Consider the following 19,298-nt stretch of genomic DNA (forward strand, 5'->3'; position numbering starts at 1 on the left):
ATCAAGTTCTACCATCGGCTCTTCTGAGGCTGAGAATAAATTTTAATTGTAAATCTCAATGTGTTAATACAGTTTTCCTTAAAAATTATTCATTTTCATAGAATAAGAAAAATACTAAGTGATAAACATCTACCAATAATTCTTTTCAATTGAAAAAATACTTGTTCCGTGGCTTTTTTTTTTTCTGACTTCAATTTAGGAAAAAAAAATTTTAAATCAGTATATGTAGCACCTCTGTAGAAATTCTAGTCTGCTAATTTGTGCAAACTAAGCCTATTGAAAGCAACCAGCTCAAATTTTTCAACTTATTTATGCTTGACTTTTTCTTTTTTACTTTTTTTCTCCTATTCTCTGCAGCATTGCAGGTCTTTAGAAGAAAACAGCCTTCAGAAAAAGGTTGTGAATATGCTCATTATTAAATATCTTCGTTATTACATATTGTGATATCTATCAAGCATAAGAAACCAAATAGTAAGAACTTTTACCTCAAACTGGCCTAGAGAACATATTAATCGAATTCATTAATTGAAGATAAATCTCCACACAGCTGTTGAAGAAGTTCAAGTAGTTAGAGGAGCACGACACATTGGAAACAACAGCAGCATTCTTTCTTATCTTGCTGTCCTGGAGTTTGTGTTACTGTTCTTTCCAGCACTGCACAGCTTTGCCCGTTCTGACAGTCATTGCAGACTCTTGGTTTTGCCTGAGCAGAACTTTGGTACCCATGAGTGACCTTCTCCCCCAGCTCCCTACCAGCGTCTGCTTCTTGCTCCCCGGTGACACCCGTGGTGGCCTCAGTGCCTTGGTGTCTGACTGCTCAGGCAGCACTTGCTGCTCGAGCAGCTGCTCCTGTCTCCTCTGGGAAACCTCGGGAACACTGTATTGATTCAGCTAATTCATTTTAGGATAGCAAACGATTTTAATGGAGGAAAGATTTGTCATGATATGCATGCTCAGTCTGAGAGGGGAATGGATTTAAGGCCCCAGCATCAAAAAGAGACTGCTTTCAAGAAAAATTTTTTTTAATGGCATGACCCAAATTCTCCGTTCAGAAAATGTGGATGACAAGGCTCTCCCTTTGCATGAGCCATGATTTCATTGCTCTATCAGTAAAAGCTCTGTTTTCATATGATCAACTAAAGGAGACATTTCCAGCTATAGAATACAACATCTACTAATTGCAGGAAGACTAAACCAATAGCTCTCTTTTAATAAGATAACTGATGTGCTTGAGGGAATATCCATCTGGATTTCAGTGAAATTTCATGAAGCAACACGTGGAAAGGTTGAAGTTGAAAACACTTAGGCAAGCAGTGAAGTTGAAAGGTGGATAAGGATTGGCTAAAGTTCTGAAACATAAAACATCAGGCTGAAAGACAGCTACCAATCCAGATGCAAATTTTGGCACAAGAGTTGTTTATAAATTGGAAATGAAAAAAATAAATTGGAAAAGTAAAAGAGTTTCTAAAAGAAAGTCCAAGAGAAGATTTCTACGAGAAAAACCAAAAACTTCCAAGATGGACTTTGCTAACTTTATGATGCTAATATGAGAAAATGGGCGATCAAGAAAGTCCCTGTTAGTCTTAGGTTTCAAAGTTTGTCACTCCTTCTATTCTTTTACCTGTTCTTTTACCCATCGCTGTATCACCACATTCTGAATGTAGCCCATGCCTTCTTAAGACTTGTTTATCCCTAAATTACCTGATTTGAATTCCTCAAACTAATAGTCTTAAAACTTATCACTCATGATCCATTGTACTAAGGTCTCTCACTCTCAAAAGTCCATTTAAGCTATTTTCAGTGAAAAAGTCATCAGTGCATTCCTTCACTATCTCTAAGTTTACTGTTGTGCCTTTTCTCTTCTCATTCTATTAGTTGCCTTTCTCGATTTTTCATCATTTCCTCCTGCTTTGCTATTTTTTTCTGAATACTCATTCATATTTGTTAACATTCTTAGCAAATATGAGGAATGCCAAGCACAATGATTCTTTTACATACATTACTTGCCAAATTCACAGTTCAACTTTGCTTTTTAAAATATTAACACTACAGATTTGGGAGAAACTAAATAAATCAGAAGTATATATAAGCCTTTCTCCTATGTCCTCAACAACCTGAAAAAAAAAGCACTAAAAATGTAGAGGAGCGCAAAATTAGGGGGCAAATATTGTACTCTCCATTTGCATATTCTGGGTTTATCTGAAGTTCATCATGCCTATTTCTGGACTTACTGTATATGAGTAAGACATATATAATCAACCCTTAAACCAAATTTCTTTCCTGCTCTGTGGGCAGGTGTTCAGCAGGCAGCTGTTCAGCATGTGAACTAAAAATTAAAAAATATCCTTACCTTTTAGGTGAATCTGTGATAAGGCTTCACTCTGCTGGAAATTGCTCTCATAGACATCATGCACAAGCCTTACAGGCTAAGAGACCAGTACCTAATAAAAAATTCAAAGTCACTGCACGTAATAGGTAATGAAGTGCTGGTTCTAGGCAGCAGCACAGGAACTTCAGGTGTTTGCTTAATATTCACTAAGCATATTCTGAAATAGTCCATGCACATTTTCAAAAATTTCTTTCACATAATGCCTCACTTTTTTCGATCCTATAAAAGACATTTGTTCAATAATATCCACTAAGTAGCTGGGCCTGGGGAAAAGGTATCATTTGCACAGAAGTATTAGAAAGACATTTAGTAGAAAATGACGTATCTTTGAATGCAGCATTCCAGAATACTATAAAGCAAAGTGAATTAATGTTTGCATTACTGATATTTCGTTTGCAAAAGAGAATTTGAATTATTAATTTAAACATATTTAAAGCCTAACTAGTGCAGACAAGCACATGAAAAGGCTAACATGCAATGATCATACACATACATTAAAAAATGGAATATAGTTAGTGAGCTTCTGAAGCACCAAAATAACACACAAATAAAAGTTATCTTTGGTTTTACCACCTTATTGTTTCCACATTTCTATTTACTTAGTTTTCACAATTTTTTTGCCAGCCAGCTATTATATACAGTAAGCTTCTAATGGATGGGTAAGTACAGAAAAACTAAAATACAGGTGAAGAAAGAAACGATATCATAGGAAAACTATAGTATGAAAGAAATTGGGCTGTACTGAGGTCCCCATCTCTCAAGAACAATAAAATCAAAATGTATGGCTCAAAATTCTAAAGGTCTTTAAAATAGTTATTCACTTCTATAAAAATATACATTGGTTTGATTTGCAGAAAGCTGTTTTTATATAAAATAGCTCCCTGAAAAAAAATATTTCAAAATATTTTAAAATAATATCTAAATGAGTAGGCTGAATCTATCATTCTAACTCCATGAGATCAGTCTCTTCCTTGGTAAGAAACCCTCTAATACCAGTAATTCTAATTTGCAATCTGTGAGAAGTGTGGCTGGACATAGCTTTAAAATATCTTTAGGACAATGTATAGTGCACATCTCCTTTCTTCACATTCCATACTAAAGTATGTGTAGACTTTGGCGTAATTTTGTTCCCCCCACACAAAATTCAGAGATCCAGGAACTATTTGTTTCTTTCCAGAACACAATTAACCTTCTCATTGCTGTCTTATGTTCTTGTATAAGCAAGAAATTTAAGGAAATGCACAAATGTACATGTGTGTCCCAGTGGATGTGCCTGAGTGAACCTCAAAGGAGAGAAAACCTCATAGCAAAGGAAGAAAAAATTAGAATTGATTTGGCTTAACAATATTTGAGCAACAGAAGGACTGATCTTAAAGTCTTGGATTGCTTTCCAATGTCCAATATTATTCCTCACTTTTTCTCAAGGGAGGGTGAAAGAACTGCTTTTTCTTTCTTGAGAGGTAGAATCTTGAAAGACAGGTAATGACCATTCTGATGCAAGATCATAATACCACAAACTCTGAAATCTTAATATGTAAGTTAAACAATAATTTCAGGGGTGTGGATCTCGAAAAATGGTTAAGTTCCCCCATCTTACTAAGTCATCTTTCAGTGCCAAGATAAACCTGATGTTCACACAGGTAAGACTCATACAGAAGAAATGCCATAAGAGAAAAAACGGGAGAAAATGCAACGTATCCATCAACAATCAAACATGGGCCAGGCACAAGAAATTCACCCAAGCCAGCTCAAATACAGGTAGGGCACTATTGTAAGTCTATTTTTGCATGCCCGTTTAAATTCTGTAAGCCTCCATAAATGCAGTTATCATTACCATTGTTGCCTTATCATTCTCAGTGATTGCTCTCTTTCAGTCAAGTACAAAGGCAGGCTGAATATAAATGTTTTGTCATAAAACTGCTATTCAAACAATAAAAAGGGTTATAATAGTACTAAAAAAATCACCCCCAGGGCTGCAGCACAGACTGGTAGTATGCATATTCAGGCAGCACAAAGCAGTTCTAGTCACATACCCATAGGAACCCTTCCACTGACTCTGTACTTAATATCATTGTGTTCCCAAATTTGATCCAGATATTACCAGGTAGTCAAGGTACACAGAACATTTTGGGATATCATTCAATTAGAAGAACACAGTTTAATAATACTGTGAATTTGTGTTGAATTCAGCAAATAACAACAAATTTAGTTAAAGTCTTTAATTTTTAAGAAGAAAAATGCTTCAATAATGGTTTCTGCCTTTATCCAAAAATGTTTTTGTTGGTCCCAGATCTAGCCATGTAGTGCCACCCAGGGGCCAACTGCAACATGCTTCAACACTGCCATCTTGCCAAACAGCCTCAAAAAAGCATTATGCAATACACTCCAGACTGTCTTCTGCACAGGCATGAGTATTCTTTTCAAAATATCTTAGATGTTATAATATCTTTTTTTTTGTCCACCTTTTTTTTTTTTTTTTGTAGCATAGAGACAAGAGAGATAGGGTCAGGTCAGGCAAGGAAGGGTGAACGAATATGTAACAAGCCAGGGACCACCAAAACAGACTAATTACTCCCATAGAGTGACCAGACAGATATCTGATCAAGAAGGAAGAAATAAAAGGGAAAAAAAAGAAAAAAAAAAAAAAGAAAAAAAGAAAAAGAGAAAAAACCCCACAGGTAGAATTTAAAACAAAAGGTTTATCAGAACCAAAAGCCCACTGCCCTGGGTAAATGTGCTTCCTTGCAACAATAAAGACAAATAAAGTACTAAAAAAGGATAAAGCAGGAGATTACAGACCTAGCTGTGGTTTGATAAATGGCACTCTACTCCACTCTGCTTATTGTGTACTTCATACCTCGCTCTTGAATATGGAAGAGAATTTTATTAAAGATTTAGCCACGGTGGTGGTGGTGACTGGCTCACAGTAATTTTCCTACAAAGTAGTTTAATCTATCACAGGGCAGACAGTGCACCTTCTTACCATGTATCATATCTGTCTATTGAGTAAGTGCTATCCAAATCCAATTTCTTTTCATTTTTGGAACCTGTGATGCATATTCAAGATACATTTTCTTTTTGTCTGTGGCCTAAATTAGGTGCTTTATAAAGAAAAAAATAAAAAAAAAAAAGTGAAGTAATAAAAAAGACTGGACATTTTCTTTTTTTTTTTTTCTGAGATTCACTACAGTGCTAATGATGCAAAACAATGGGCATGTATGGTTGGCTGTCACTGCACTTACGACACTGTCAGTGCACAGCCCCTCCTCCAAATCCTGGCCCCAGCTCTTACAGGTGAAACTTAGAAAATCACTGCAATAAAACCCTAACTTGCTATGATATTTCAAAGTTCATTTTCTATATTTAATTAAAATAATGATCAAAATAGTTGTGCTTTTTTAATTGTGTGATCTGAGGCTGGAAAATTGTTGGTTTAAAAATGGAGTCTAGGCATTTAGAAATTAAGATTTTTTTTTTTTCCCCACAACCAAACCTAAGATAAAGCTTCTAACAGTTTCTTCATTTAAATTGTAAATTACTCTGTAGGATTCACCAAGAAGCTAAGAAATTAAGTACTTCTGGTAATTTCTTAGTTCTGACAAGTATTTCCTCCCAGTCTGTGGCTTTTGGTTTGGGGACTGGGAGATTTTTCCATTTCCATATTTCTATGTGTCTGCTGAGCATGTTTGTCAAACTGAGAGAGAAATTAAAGAGATCTAATCCAAAACTGTTACATCTAAACACATTTTTTTTGTAACCTACTGTTAGTATGGAATATAGTAGTTCTCCAGATCTGAGCATGAAGCACATCCAATGAGAAAATATACAGGTGGTTCAACAAACACTTCAGTGGCAACTAAAGGTGACAGAGCTGGTCCTTTGTGATTTGTATCCTCTGTGTTTTCAGTCTGATTAATTCCCTTTGTTAAAGCACTACCTAAGATCAGTGTATGTATTTCAAGGTGATAATCAGAACATTAAATCTAATAATATGTTTGAATTTCTGCCTGCTACAATATGGGTGATTACCAGATGTTAAATTTACTGTGCTAAGAGAAAATAAAGTTATATATATGACTGGATTTTACTTGAAGTAGCTTCCAAAGGGCAGTCTCAGAAATGCAAGTCTTAGCCCAGAACTAGCTTGAAATCTATTCCAGCTTTGGTCCCATGGAAGAATCTTTACAAGTTATATCAACAAGAATCTTCTTTCAACTTGATCTTCAACATCTCTGACATATGCAACAGGCTGAAACAGCTATCTCTAACATGTTTTTTTGCATGATATCCATGATACCATATTTTTCCCTTGGACTTTCTGTTTCTAATCTCTGTCTTCTTATCACCATGTTTTTCTTTCATAATTTAAGCAGCGCTATCCTAGTGCCTATAGACACAGTCCCATTCAGGTCTGATATTTCAACAACAGCGAGTACAAAGAATGGTTTTAATGTACTCAATAGTAAGGATTTTCATTAGTCTGAGCAAAAAGTCTGCATGACTAAAATTTTCAGTGTATATTTTACTCTAGAAAAGACTACTGAAAAAGCAAGTTAGGTTAGTGTACTCTGAGTTTGTAGCAATCTTACAACTTCCCAGCAATTGTTTCCAGTCTCTCCTAGTCAAGTGCTTACCTCTACAGGGGCCACGCTTGAAGTCAGAGATTAATATAATGGTTTGTCAAAATTTTAATTTTATCATGGGATTTCTTCCCAGGTTCCATTAAAGCTTTTATTTTTTTCCACTGAACAATTCACAGTTAGCATACACTTTCTAGAATGAAAAAGCACAACTTCTCTACTATTTCAGTTTTTCCTGTAGTGTTAATATTACAGAATCTCATTACTGCTTTTGTTCAGACATGAATCACTCTATGTCCTGCTTCTTCCAAGCTGACAGTTAGTCACCTTTGACTGCATTTTCCACTACTGATTCTGTGAGGGGTGTTCTCTGAGGTAGCACTCAGGTAGTAATGTCCTGTGAGAGCCTGAAAATATTGAATTTTAAAAATCAATGCAGTTCCATTCATGCAATTTTTTCTCAAAAGGGAGACTTTTCCTGTATTTTTTATTTTTATGAGTGTTACAATTGTAGCATCGAGGTATTGCCTACACTCTCTGAGTATCTTCCTGGTCTCAGGAAAATAAAATTTAAAGATTTAAACTTTCCAAAGTTTTCTGTCCAAGGTCCCAGACCTATTAGAGTCCCAGAGAAAGCACTCAATTTAGCTCCCCACACATGCAATATTTTAGCTTGCCTTTAAATATCTCCTAAACACTTTTAGACTTCCATCTTTGCTTAGAAAATGCTTAGAGAAAGCATGTGGTTTATATTTATATGGAATTGAATACTCTTTGAATTTCTCTAATACAGCTAGTCTTCTTAGCTGATTTAAGTGAGAACAACTAAAAACATCGTGACTGTCATCCTATCAAAAGAAGTAACACCACCACTTAACATCTTTATTCTAAGATATCTATTTTTTGCAGTTACTTACTGAAAGTGCTGTTTAAGCCTTATTCTGGTGTCCTACATATCTTCAGAGAATTTGTAACAAGTGGAGTTTTAAAAAATCTCCTTTTCCATCAAGGATATTTTCTATATGTGGTATTTTATGTCGTTTTACTTGTGAAATTACATTTTCTTGAGGATCTACGAGTTCAACACAGGCCTTTGTTTTTGTTATCCTAGATTCAGTCATTCTCAACTACTAGGTACTACACACTATACAGTGTGTAGTAGGGCCTTCACAGCTACAGTTCTACACAGACAAGGCCACCAAATAGGCATAGGCAAGACAACCAAAAAAATACATTATACAAAAAAATGTGAGCAAAACTAGACTCAAATCTCTGCTTACATGAAATGCCACAGCAATAAGGAAAGATGCTCAGCTTCTATGCTAGAAGGAGAAACCTAACTCAAGTATGCCACTCGCCTTGGGAAGAGGACACTGGACATTTGAAGAAGATACTTTGAACACAAAAGGCAACAAAAGTAAGATAAGAACTAAATAAATTAGATCCTGAGTTTCACATTACATTGGCCCATTTATTTACAAAACTGAAAAAAAGAAACAGAGGAGATAATAAGCCCAGGACTAGCTCAGAAACTACAGAAGTTTTGAAACAACAAAGCTACAGAAGTTTTGAAAATCTGTCACTTTGGATAGAAGAAAAATGTGATCGAACATGAAAGATCTATCAGCCTAGATATTTGCAGAAATAGCTTGCTGTAGGAACACAATTACAGGAAAGTTGCAAGTCAGAAACACTGATAGAAAGCATGAAGGGACAAAAATGGCAAGATATCTCTTAGAACTAGATATGCTTTTATTCGCCATCTCATTCAGAATGTTACATTCATGGCAACTTGGGACAATATCTGACCAGAAAGAAAAAAATCCCAGTTAAATAGAAAAATCAGAAATCAATAACACAGAGAACAGTCTTATGATACTTTAGATTAACTTGCAGACTGAATGATCAGAAAAACTGATTTGGCTACACTGCCATAGCATGAACCTCCATATTGAGTGAGAAACATATTTAACATGCACTTGCTTTGCTGTCAAATGCCTTATTTGATGAATTATATTGGAAACACTGCCATTCCTGAGACCAATTAGAACTATATTTATCATTTCATAGAAAGGTTGGTCTTTTCTTGAGACAGCTGTATAACCTTAGAATTGTAAATTGCAGCTATTGCACACCCACACACCTCTGGCTTATTATGCCTTCACTGGTTTGAGAAAAACCCTTGCTTCAGCCAGACTCTAGACTAATCCCTAAGGCCAGATCATTCATTGACAAAAGCAGGAAGTACTGTCCTAGAATATTACTTCAGACTTGCCTCCATATTTTAGCAGGCAGATCATGTATATCTCAGAACATGGTTTTGCATCCCTGGAGATGACAAAAAGCACCACAAGCATTCACTTAGTTTACCACTCCAAGATTTTGAAACCTAGGTTTCTTTTGGGAGATTTTCATTATAGAGTATTTAGAACATCTCTTTCCTCTCTGTTATAAACCACTATATGGATTTTGGCCCTGACTCTCAATTAGAACAGTACATATTCCTCTCATTTTAATAAATGGGTCTAAAGAATAAGTTCTATTACTTCTTACTTGACAGAAGACAATATGAATTAGAGCAATAAGGAACTATATTCCAGTAAGAAAGATTCAGGTGAAGTAATCTCAGTATTACACATCAGATATCAAAGATGATATAAATTTGTTATTTTAATGCAATCTAAAATTAACTATTAAACATTAGTTCAAAATTCAGATGAAACTTTGAAAGATCCAATTGTACTGAAATATGTACATATGGATTTCAATATAAAGCCAGGTTTTTGTCATAGCATTCATCCATAATACAATCACTACTGATGTATTACAACCTCAAACAAGATAAAACTGATTTGACTATTTCATAAAGTGTTTACAGGCAACAGACCAAACCCTGTAGTTCTCCCAAATTAAAGTAGCCTGCTTGAAATCTAGGTAGTAGCACCGACATGGACACTATCTGAGAAACTGACCAAGGAGAATTTTTTCTTATAGGTAAAAATTATCATTTTAAGGACTTGGAATAATAGGAATACATGCAAATGTGTTAAATTTGTATTGATTTTCCTATGTAAGGCAAAAATACTATCTGTCAGAGATCTAACTTTGGTGCAAGGATCAATGGATATGGCAGATATATCCGGAAAACTGGCTTCACACTCTCCCTCCTCAGCTACTGCTGTCAATATTTACATCCTTTCAAGTCCACAGCAAGCACTTACTTCTTTAGCCCCCTCTGCAGTATTTGGTTCTTAGACTGGACCAGCACCAAGTAAGACAAGCAGTGTGACAAGTGTGACAGCTGAGCTGAGAGTGCTGCCTTGAGGTGAGGAGGGTCCACAGTGCTCTCTAACTTGGATTCCTCAAACTTCCAGTGAATGTTTGGCGTGTTCAGTAACCAAAGGTTCAACATAATTAAAGAAACCAAAACTAGTCATTAAACAGCACACGTAGCCTTCACACTGAGATGATACTCAAATATAATAAACACACTTGGTCCCTTTATGTTTGGCACATGTTGGACTCTTCACCCTTTGAGTAAAAACTTGGCAGAAATTTTAAAACACAAATATGTTGATGTTTCTTAGACTCTTCCAAATTTTTTTCTGAGAATTTTTTCCGTGCTTTTTTTTCCCTACAAAGACAACATCACTCATTTACACAACAAGTAGGTTCAGCTGTTATGGTTATATATAGTATATACCAAGTAAACAAAAACATACAAAGGAATTTATTCTTGTTGAAAAGAACTAATAAAATCTTGGAGATAGTCACAGATGCAGGAAGTTTCCTTCATCCTTGTTGACTTCATTAAGAAAGTGAATAAGGAAATTACCTCTTTTACCTATGTTTGCAATATCAGCTTTATCTAGAAACAGCATGGTTTCATTAGTATCTGTCACAACATTAGCATTATATAAGAAATTGCTTGAAGCCAATATCTCAGTTTCAACAGTCCTAAACGCTGGGAAAGGCCAGATATAAGCTATATAACACAGAGTGTCTTTGCATCTTATGAACAATGGTTTATTGCTGGAAAATTTTCTCTCTTGCTCTCATCTATCTAGAACTTTATCATACAACCAATGGCTAACAATGTGTTTTTTCTAAGCTAAATTACTGAAGACATAATGATATTCAGAAAGTAAAAGAAAAAAAATTCAAAACTCACTGAATTATATTATTGCTCAATATAAATATTTGCCCAGAAGTGTTTCTCTAATCAATATTTAAAATGAGTCAAAGGAAGTTTAATAGCTAAATCTTGCTCTCATTATATGTCATCATCCTTTATCTGATATCTTCTGAAGTTATAGACCCCTCAGAGGTTGAGAGAAAGCAAACAATTAATTTCACAAAATTTTCATAAGAAAAAACTGCTTATTTGAAAAATATGACAAAACTGGATTAACATTTTCATGCATTCAGGAGGGCACTAACATAATGCAATAAGTTCTTTAATAATGAAATATGCTTTGATCCTATTATATGTTTCAGAAATAATTATATCCTGTCAAAGCACAAAAGAAAATGAAAATACAATTGGTCCACAAACAAGAATCATTGTAAATCATGAGCAATATATGGATATTTATTAGGACAAAGACTGTACTTAGGAACTGTGTGTGCATTTGCGTGCACATGTGCTCATGCACGTATTGTTGTGGTGCCTACTAGGCACGACTCCTGATCTGGTGTCTGCTATTTCTGCCCATATGCCATTGTGACAGCCCTGTGCTGAAATCCAAATTAAATCTGTATTTGCACTATAATTTTCAGTGTACCAATGAATAAAACATTGCTGTTTTCTTTCTGTTATGAAGATATCTTCTATTTTGTGAAGTGTTGCTCAACCCTCCCATACAAATGTGGTATCAAACCTTTTTGCAGCATAAGTCACTGATGAGAACTAGAATCAAAGAATGAGATGACAGACACTTAAAGTATGAAATAATTTACTAATGATGTATTTGTCTCTTATAATGTCAGTTCTGACCTGAGAAACCAAAGCTGGTAGGTGCTACCCCAGACACTGACTCAAAGAAAGGTGTCTGCCCAAAACATCTTACTCTGAAAGAGCAAGACCAACTGCAATTCCACTACTGAGGAACAGAGAGGAATGCTATGGGAAAAAATACTATCAATGGAATTGTCAGTAGTCTCTAAATAACAGTTGGATTTATTAATTAGAAATTATACTGTGGATGTGCTATTTTTAGACTCAAAAAATGAAAGTTGCCCAGGGAAATGAATATCTAATTTCTGCAGGAGCTCTGTATCCAAATCAAGTTCTCTAGGTAATTTTGCATACATCAATTGAATTTCTAGGTAAAACAGAAATATTTTTGAACATGCGTTTGATTCACGTCACTCATTAGTAGATTAAGTGATTTTAATGTGGTATTTTTTTTACTTCAGTGCAAAAACCTTATCTGCATTACCTCTTCAAAATCTAAATACCATTTTTAAAAAACGTTTAGCACTAGAAAGTCCTATATAATGCTATATATTCTATATAAATCTTGATCAACTGTGGCAAAATATCAAAGATGGTACAGAACTTCTCATATCAGCAAAAATCAAATTAGTATTTTTAGTCTCAATGGCCTTTTGTTGTGAAGCTGGAAAAAAATACATTGCCACACAGGTGCAGTTTCTCCACTGTTTCCCCTGCTATCATACTGGTGCTTTGGATGACTACAAGAGTCATGACAAGCTTAGCAAAAAGATGAGACAATCAAGAGTCAGGAAAATAAAATAATTAGAAAAATATTATGTAAACTAAAACTAAATGCAATAAAAGGCATTATACATCACCAATAAAAAGAGTTTAATTAATACGATCTATTCATAGAATTTATTAATTATAGCAAGTGTGGAAAACCCTTTAAGAAAAGCTTTCAAGTACCTTAAAATAAATAATCTTAGAGAAGTAAGGTGGTGTAGAAGTGATGCTACTAGACTGGAAATCTGGAAGGACGGCTGCTGACTGCTTTTCATATTTTCACTATGTTAAAACAAATCTCATCTTGTGTTTCCTAGTGAATGTGGCAGGTTTTACCCATGTTTTAGCAAAAAAAATCCATTAATTCACTCTTATCTATAACATGCTTTTAGATGTTCCCATTAAATATGCTTCAAAAACCTGGATTCAATACACTACTAGACTGCAGTGTCCAACATTGTATTACGGCCATCTACTTTACAGACAACTTTGACCTCACTGTTTCATTTTCCATTGCCTCAATTCTTCCCTGGTAATGAAGGAAATACTTGCTTTCTCTCTACTTCTTATATGTGTTGCAAAGATACAGATATAATGGCATCATTCAGCTGGAGCTTTAGCTTTGTTAAAATGGATCCCTGTTCTGGTTTGGACCCTAGATAAAAGTGGGGAAAATCAATACTGAGCTTAAGTACCACTGAATAAGCATTCCCAACCTCTTTAGCTAGCACCACCTAAAACTATTTATATCTGCCTATCACTAATATTTGTTATGTTAAACTTTTATTTAACTTGGCTTTTGCTGATATTTTCCAGTCTGACCACAGATTTCAAACACCAAAATAATTTCAGCAGTCTCAATTTATAATATAAAGACAAGGAATAAGAAAATATTCTTTTTGCAATGTAAGGAGGATTCACATGCTATACAACCATACAAAATGTACTAATAATGCCAAGAACAAAGGAGGAAGAAGAAAGGTAAACTTAAATTTTTAGTACTGTTGTTAAATTTGGTTTCCAGAATCTAAGTTAGCACCGACTGACCCCAGTAGTGAAAGAGGTATGTGGGACAAGCCAGAAAGAAACTGCAAGTAGCAGGATGGCAAAAAGGTGTCTGGCTTCAAACTATTAATTAGCAACTAGCAAAGCTGTACCACATATTCAGTGCTCCAGCATCCCTCCTCCAGAGGTTGCTGCTAGTCTGCCTCATTATCATCTGGATGGAAAACAACACTCTTTCCTGGGAGTTTGCTGCAACAGTCTTATTGATTAAGTTCCCACAGTGTTAAATCATTCTGTAGCTTTCACTCCATTCTTCCCACCTTCCCACCCCTGAATAATAACAGCTTTGGTGGATTTATGGGGATGGTGCAGTAGATGAGGAGCATTTGATAAACATGATAGCATAATACAGTTTCTATTTATGCAATGCCCTTAGCTTCAGAACATTTCACATGCCAAGACAGTATTTAAAAAAACAAAAATAAACTAATCTGACTTTGTTCTTGCTTCTATACTGCTTCTTCTACAACTTACGAATCTCTGACAAACATCCAAATGTGTTCTTTCCTGGATGTAGTGAATTTGAAATAACAGTGAAAAAAAAGAACTAGTAGAGGCAATGATTGCTCCCTTTTCATCATCTTTCACGTTGGAGCAAACCAATAATTTCTAAATATCCTTCATGTTATTCTTTCCAGTGGCATACATCTGAGACATGCAAATCTATGTAACACAGTTTAAAAAAAAATTAAGAAGACAAATTTTAAAAATTTCTATTAAATCTCTCATTGTGAAAGAACCTATCCAGAATCATGGATCCTTACATCACTGGAACAATAAAGACTTAGGTTTAAGATTACTCTAGGCTTGGCTCTGATTTTGGACCTGAAAATAACTGGATATTTTTTTGAAAAGGGTCAGACATTAAGGACAGAATATGGGTGAAGTTTCCTAAGAGGATCCAGAGTAGATACAACTTTTCCGAAAAGGCCCTGAGATATCCTGAGGGCTGACAAGCAAGTCTCAAGAGATGTTCTGAAGTGGTAAAACTTACTATTGTTATTGTTAATATTACTATTATTCAGAAGAAAAAAAAAAAAAAGAAAAAAGAAAGTGACTGAAACCATCACTTAAGATCAAGATTAATGAATGTTAAAAAGGAGGAAAGAAGAAAAGGGTGTTGGAACAGCTTTTTGGCAACATGACCAAGTGATAAATTTCAGTTGGTATGGATTTTCAGGTGCAAACATAAGATTTTACATTCAAAAAAAAAGACAAAACCAACCAACTAAAGAAAAAAAACCCCAAACCAAAACAACCCATCCCATGAACCCCATGTCTGTTACAATATCCGATCACTATGGCACTTTAAAAATCTACAAGAGGAATTTTTCTTATGTACAGAAATGTTTTCTTCAGTAAAACATTAAGATTTTATTATTAACTCAAACTGAAAATGGACCGTTTTGAATCAAAATTTGCATTTGTGAAGTGCAGATTTCACAAATTGTTGCATGGGGATGCAGTAGAGTTCAAGGTTTTCACTATCTATTTCATATTAGTGATCATTAAGGTAACAACCTCACTGATTGGCTTTTAATCTTTACATGGCTGCACATTGTATGATTTCTACTACCTTACTGCCAGCAGCAAGTAGATTGACTTCCTCTAGAAAAACAGCACAGCATCTTTTCTCTTTCTTACTGCCATTTTTGGTCACAAATATCCCTCTTAGGCATGCTCAGCTAAGGGAGACCAGTGCCTGATGCTGCCTCTCCCATGGACTCAGTCCTGCTGTACTGGGTGTTGGGAGCAGCTGTCAGGACCTCAGCCTGCAGCCAGGGCATTGTTCTTTCCAAACCAAAGGGATATTTTTATTTTCTCCATTCTTTATTTTCTTCTGCCTGAATATACCATTTCTTTATTACTGAGAGAAAATTATTCACAGAAAAAGAGGAAGGAAAATTGCTGATACTCTAAGTTACCAGACACTTGGACTCAACAAGTGAAGGGTAGCACTGCAGGAAAGAAATTAAATATATACTATGAAACGAGTTTAATATGAAATTTGAGCTTTATTCACCACCACCCTCTTTGAACTGTACCCATTTCATTAGCTGTTAAATTTTAACCACAATATATATATTTTTACATCTTGTTTGCTTCTTGGTATTTGTGAGGAGAATATTTTCTTTCCCACCTTCACAGAAAGTTTTAACTTATTCCACAAAAGTTCCCACTGATTTCAGTCCAAATGCTCACAGAATAAATTACTATACAGAATTAGTGATAGCACAACTTTTTACATTAGCTTATGCATTTAGCTTTAAAAGGAAAACAAAAGTAAACAGAGTACAAAATTCTGTACTCCTTTGTACTAAACTTACATTCCTTCAGCATGTACAAAAATTAGATTAAATTCATTCACTGGAAATATTTCAAATATTTTAAGTCACTTAGCTACCAAAACATATTCACACGCATATTCTTTATTTTATGAAGTAATATTACTGGGAAGATGATTCTCAAAACTACAGCTGTACCAGTGATGAAATATTTTTTTAATGAGTATGTCTTTTCCCACTCCTAAGAGTGTTCTCACAGAAGCAGGGTCTGTGGATCAGAATGATTCTGTACAGATTTGTCCCAGGACTGATAGTAAGATTCAGTGGAAAAGTTCTATAGCCCAAACTGGAGGTTTCAGTTGGCCATAATTGCAACCTTTAGCAAAAGATAAAATTTACCAAGAGACCATCCAATAATTAAGACATGAAAAAAGGCCATAAGTAAAAAAAAGATACAATTTCCCGTACTCTATTCTAAGAATAAATATGAAACCAAATTTTTTCTATTAGTCTTCAGAACTGAACATAATATCTGACATATGAAAATACATTACATTTTCTTAAATTACATTCCCCTATTTTTCACATAAACAAACTAGGAAACATAGAAACCCATTTTTAAACAGATTGATATTAATCCCATGTAATTTTTGCCATCTAAATGGCAAAATATTTAGTATAAGTTTCCAAGATCTACTGAGAACGCAGCAAAGACAAACATGAGAGTGTTCGAAGAGATCACTACAGTTTGCACACTTTCTGTGGGATATGACTGATCTGTTACCATTTATCTGTTTCCACCTTCACTCTCGGTCTCTGGAGAAGTTACAGATGAAACACTTTTGTTTTGTTTTGTTTTGCTTTTTTTAGTTCTCTTTCTCAATTTAAATTTTGATCAGCTTTTCTGTTGGAGTTGGTGAGATGGGTTGTTCTCTGAAGATGCCTCTCTCACTCAATTTCTTGCTTGCACAGCTTAGGTAAAATGTTTAAATTCGGATAAACCACTAAGTTGTAGCTAATCTGACTCACTGACAGGTACAGTAGTTTCTTTATTGAGATTTTAAATCATCAAATAGATCAAATTATCAATATGTGATGCTGACTTGAGTAAATGCCAAAAGAAACAATTAAGAAACAATTGTTGACCAAGTATCACAATATTTTTAGAGATCATTTTGAGGAAGTTGAGCTAACAGAATGCAGAGAGGTCTGTAGGATGATAAACAGTGGGTTGAGTGTAACTCAACCATTTAGCTGAAGGGCTGCAGTCTGCAAAATGTACATTTACAAATATAGTAATTTATATAGTCTAATGCAACAAAAGATGTAACTGGAAGAAAAATATTTTCTTTAACAAGCGATGTTACAGGAAATTATAAATATCTATCTCAGTATAATTTAATTTCTTCATGTAGTTTTAACACTAACAAAATTTTCATATACCACAAAATGGAAGCAAGGAAGAATATCACCGTGTGCAAAATTTTGCTGAGGCCATTCTGATAACACTTACTTGCACTGCAACGAACGAATGAAGTACAAAACTTAGAAGCAAACTACTTCAGTGATACAAGATCCTGAAAAAAACCCAAAAATATGGGACCAAAGTTGTTCCAACTAGCTTATCAAAGGGAAGGCCAAAAGTGCAGGCATTTACAAATGGAAAAAATATATCAGAGAAATAGCTTAAAATATACTTCACAAAAATTTTGAGCGACATTATTTCGTGCATATGGAGTGGAAATAATTTCTTCAAAAGCAATGAGGCAAGCCAGAGATTAAAAGTTAAGGAATAAGAAAATCATCATTAGTGTGTTGCCCAAATGTGGGAAGCTAAAACTGCAACCAAGTTGGGCTTCTCTTTAAAGTTAACAGAAAGAACCAAGCAGTTTCAGAGGACAATTCATCCCATCCTAAATAGAATCCTGAAATTACATGGAATGCATCTGGTCATACCTGTTTCTCTCCTCAGTGGAACAGGAGCAAAAATATCCAGCTCAGACTGAGACATCTATGCTTTTTATGTCCAAAGGTGGGTGAGATGTATCCCAGCATGTATTGCTTTTTAGAGCCAGACTGTCTTCAGGAGTTGTACTGTTATCACCAGAAAACTGATAATCTGTATTTTTCTTTCTCCTGGGGAGCAAACCTTATCCCTTTGCCTGAGAATGAGTGTAGAGGAGAAAGAAAGAGGGAAGTAGCTTAGGGCAGTAGTGCATAATCACTAGATTTTTCATTTCAGCTTTCAACTTGAAATTACAGATTTAACTTCCATTTGTGACTGCTATGACTGTACTGAGATTAGCATTTACCATATCACTTTCTACAGCTGGTACCAGTGAAAATATTTATGCACACAGTGAGAGAAGAAAGGTATCTGCCAAAACCTGTGGGTGCCACTAAAAACATTTATTTCAAATCTGTGGTTTTTTACAGTGCACAGCACAATGGTATTCAGCTTACAGTTGGAAATACCAGGCACTTGAATTGTACAAAAAAATAAAGCAAAAATAATTTTTGCCCTGTAGTAGTAACTGCCCATAGCCCAAATTAAGCACTGTAAATACAACAGAGCATCCGTCATGCCACCTCAGCAGTGTGAGAGATCTACTTTCTAACGAAGCCCCCCTGTAACAGATATAGCTGTAAAGTCTAGTCTTAACTTCAAGCTCTCTTTGGATTTTCAATAAACAGATAGAGTGCACATGAAAATAAAATCAAATCAAATAAAATACAAACATGCATAGCTCCCTTAGGCCAAGCTTACAGATAGTAAACCAGTACAGAGTTTCAAACACTGAAGGTAACAATCATTCCTAGATACTTTATTCACTCAGATGGGTTGCTACCAGAGCCAGACACCTGAAAACCAGATGGATTGTGAAGACTGCACCAGGTCTTCTAAATACAAATTCGTGAATGAGCTGCTCCTTCTCACCAATATTTGGCAGACAGTACTTAGGGGGTTTTTAATTGCCAGTGCTATGAAGGATAAGAAAGGAAGGCGATGGAATGCTGACCTCACTGAAGGAAATCCAGTTTTACCTTAGTTAATGAATAATAGTTGCCATTTTCTGTAATTGTTCCCCTCCCCGTTTACTGTCACAAATGGTCTTACAATAACAATCACAGTGCATAATCTGATGCAAGTGCTCTTAAAGAAATTTCTAGTAAAGGACTGCAGCCTCTGTGGGAGGTAACTGTCAGAATTATCTTAAACCACTACCTGTCTTCCACTACAATAGAAAAGGCCT

The 19,298-nt window shown here is 35.1% G+C and overlaps 1 protein-coding gene across 49 annotated transcripts in view; it reads right to left on the minus strand.

The window, feature by feature from the left end:
• The window catches only part of LOC148224426 (uncharacterized), a 227,952-nt gene that overhangs the window by 158,386 nt on the left and 50,268 nt on the right, over positions 1-19,298 (minus strand). For 19 of the 49 annotated variants that reach the window (XR_015802575.1, XR_015802584.1, XR_015802582.1 and 16 more), the window contains one exon: positions 2,351-2,441. The exons of 13 other annotated variants lie outside the window; for them this stretch is intronic. Coding sequence is in view for 4 of the 36 variants with exons in the window: in XM_088162019.1 (XP_088018145.1) it covers positions 2,351-2,426 (76 nt within the window). In the remaining 32 variants the exon portion in view is untranslated. The remainder of the gene's footprint in view (positions 1-2,350; positions 2,442-19,298) is intronic. 17 more of the 49 variants (XR_015802571.1, XR_015802572.1, XR_015802576.1 and 14 more) reach the window with 1 other exon arrangement.

Source organism: Sturnus vulgaris, chromosome 3 (assembly GCF_052056855.1).
Source record: "Sturnus vulgaris isolate bStuVul1 chromosome 3, bStuVul1.hap1, whole genome shotgun sequence".
Lineage (NCBI taxonomy): Eukaryota > Metazoa > Chordata > Aves > Passeriformes > Sturnidae > Sturnus > Sturnus vulgaris.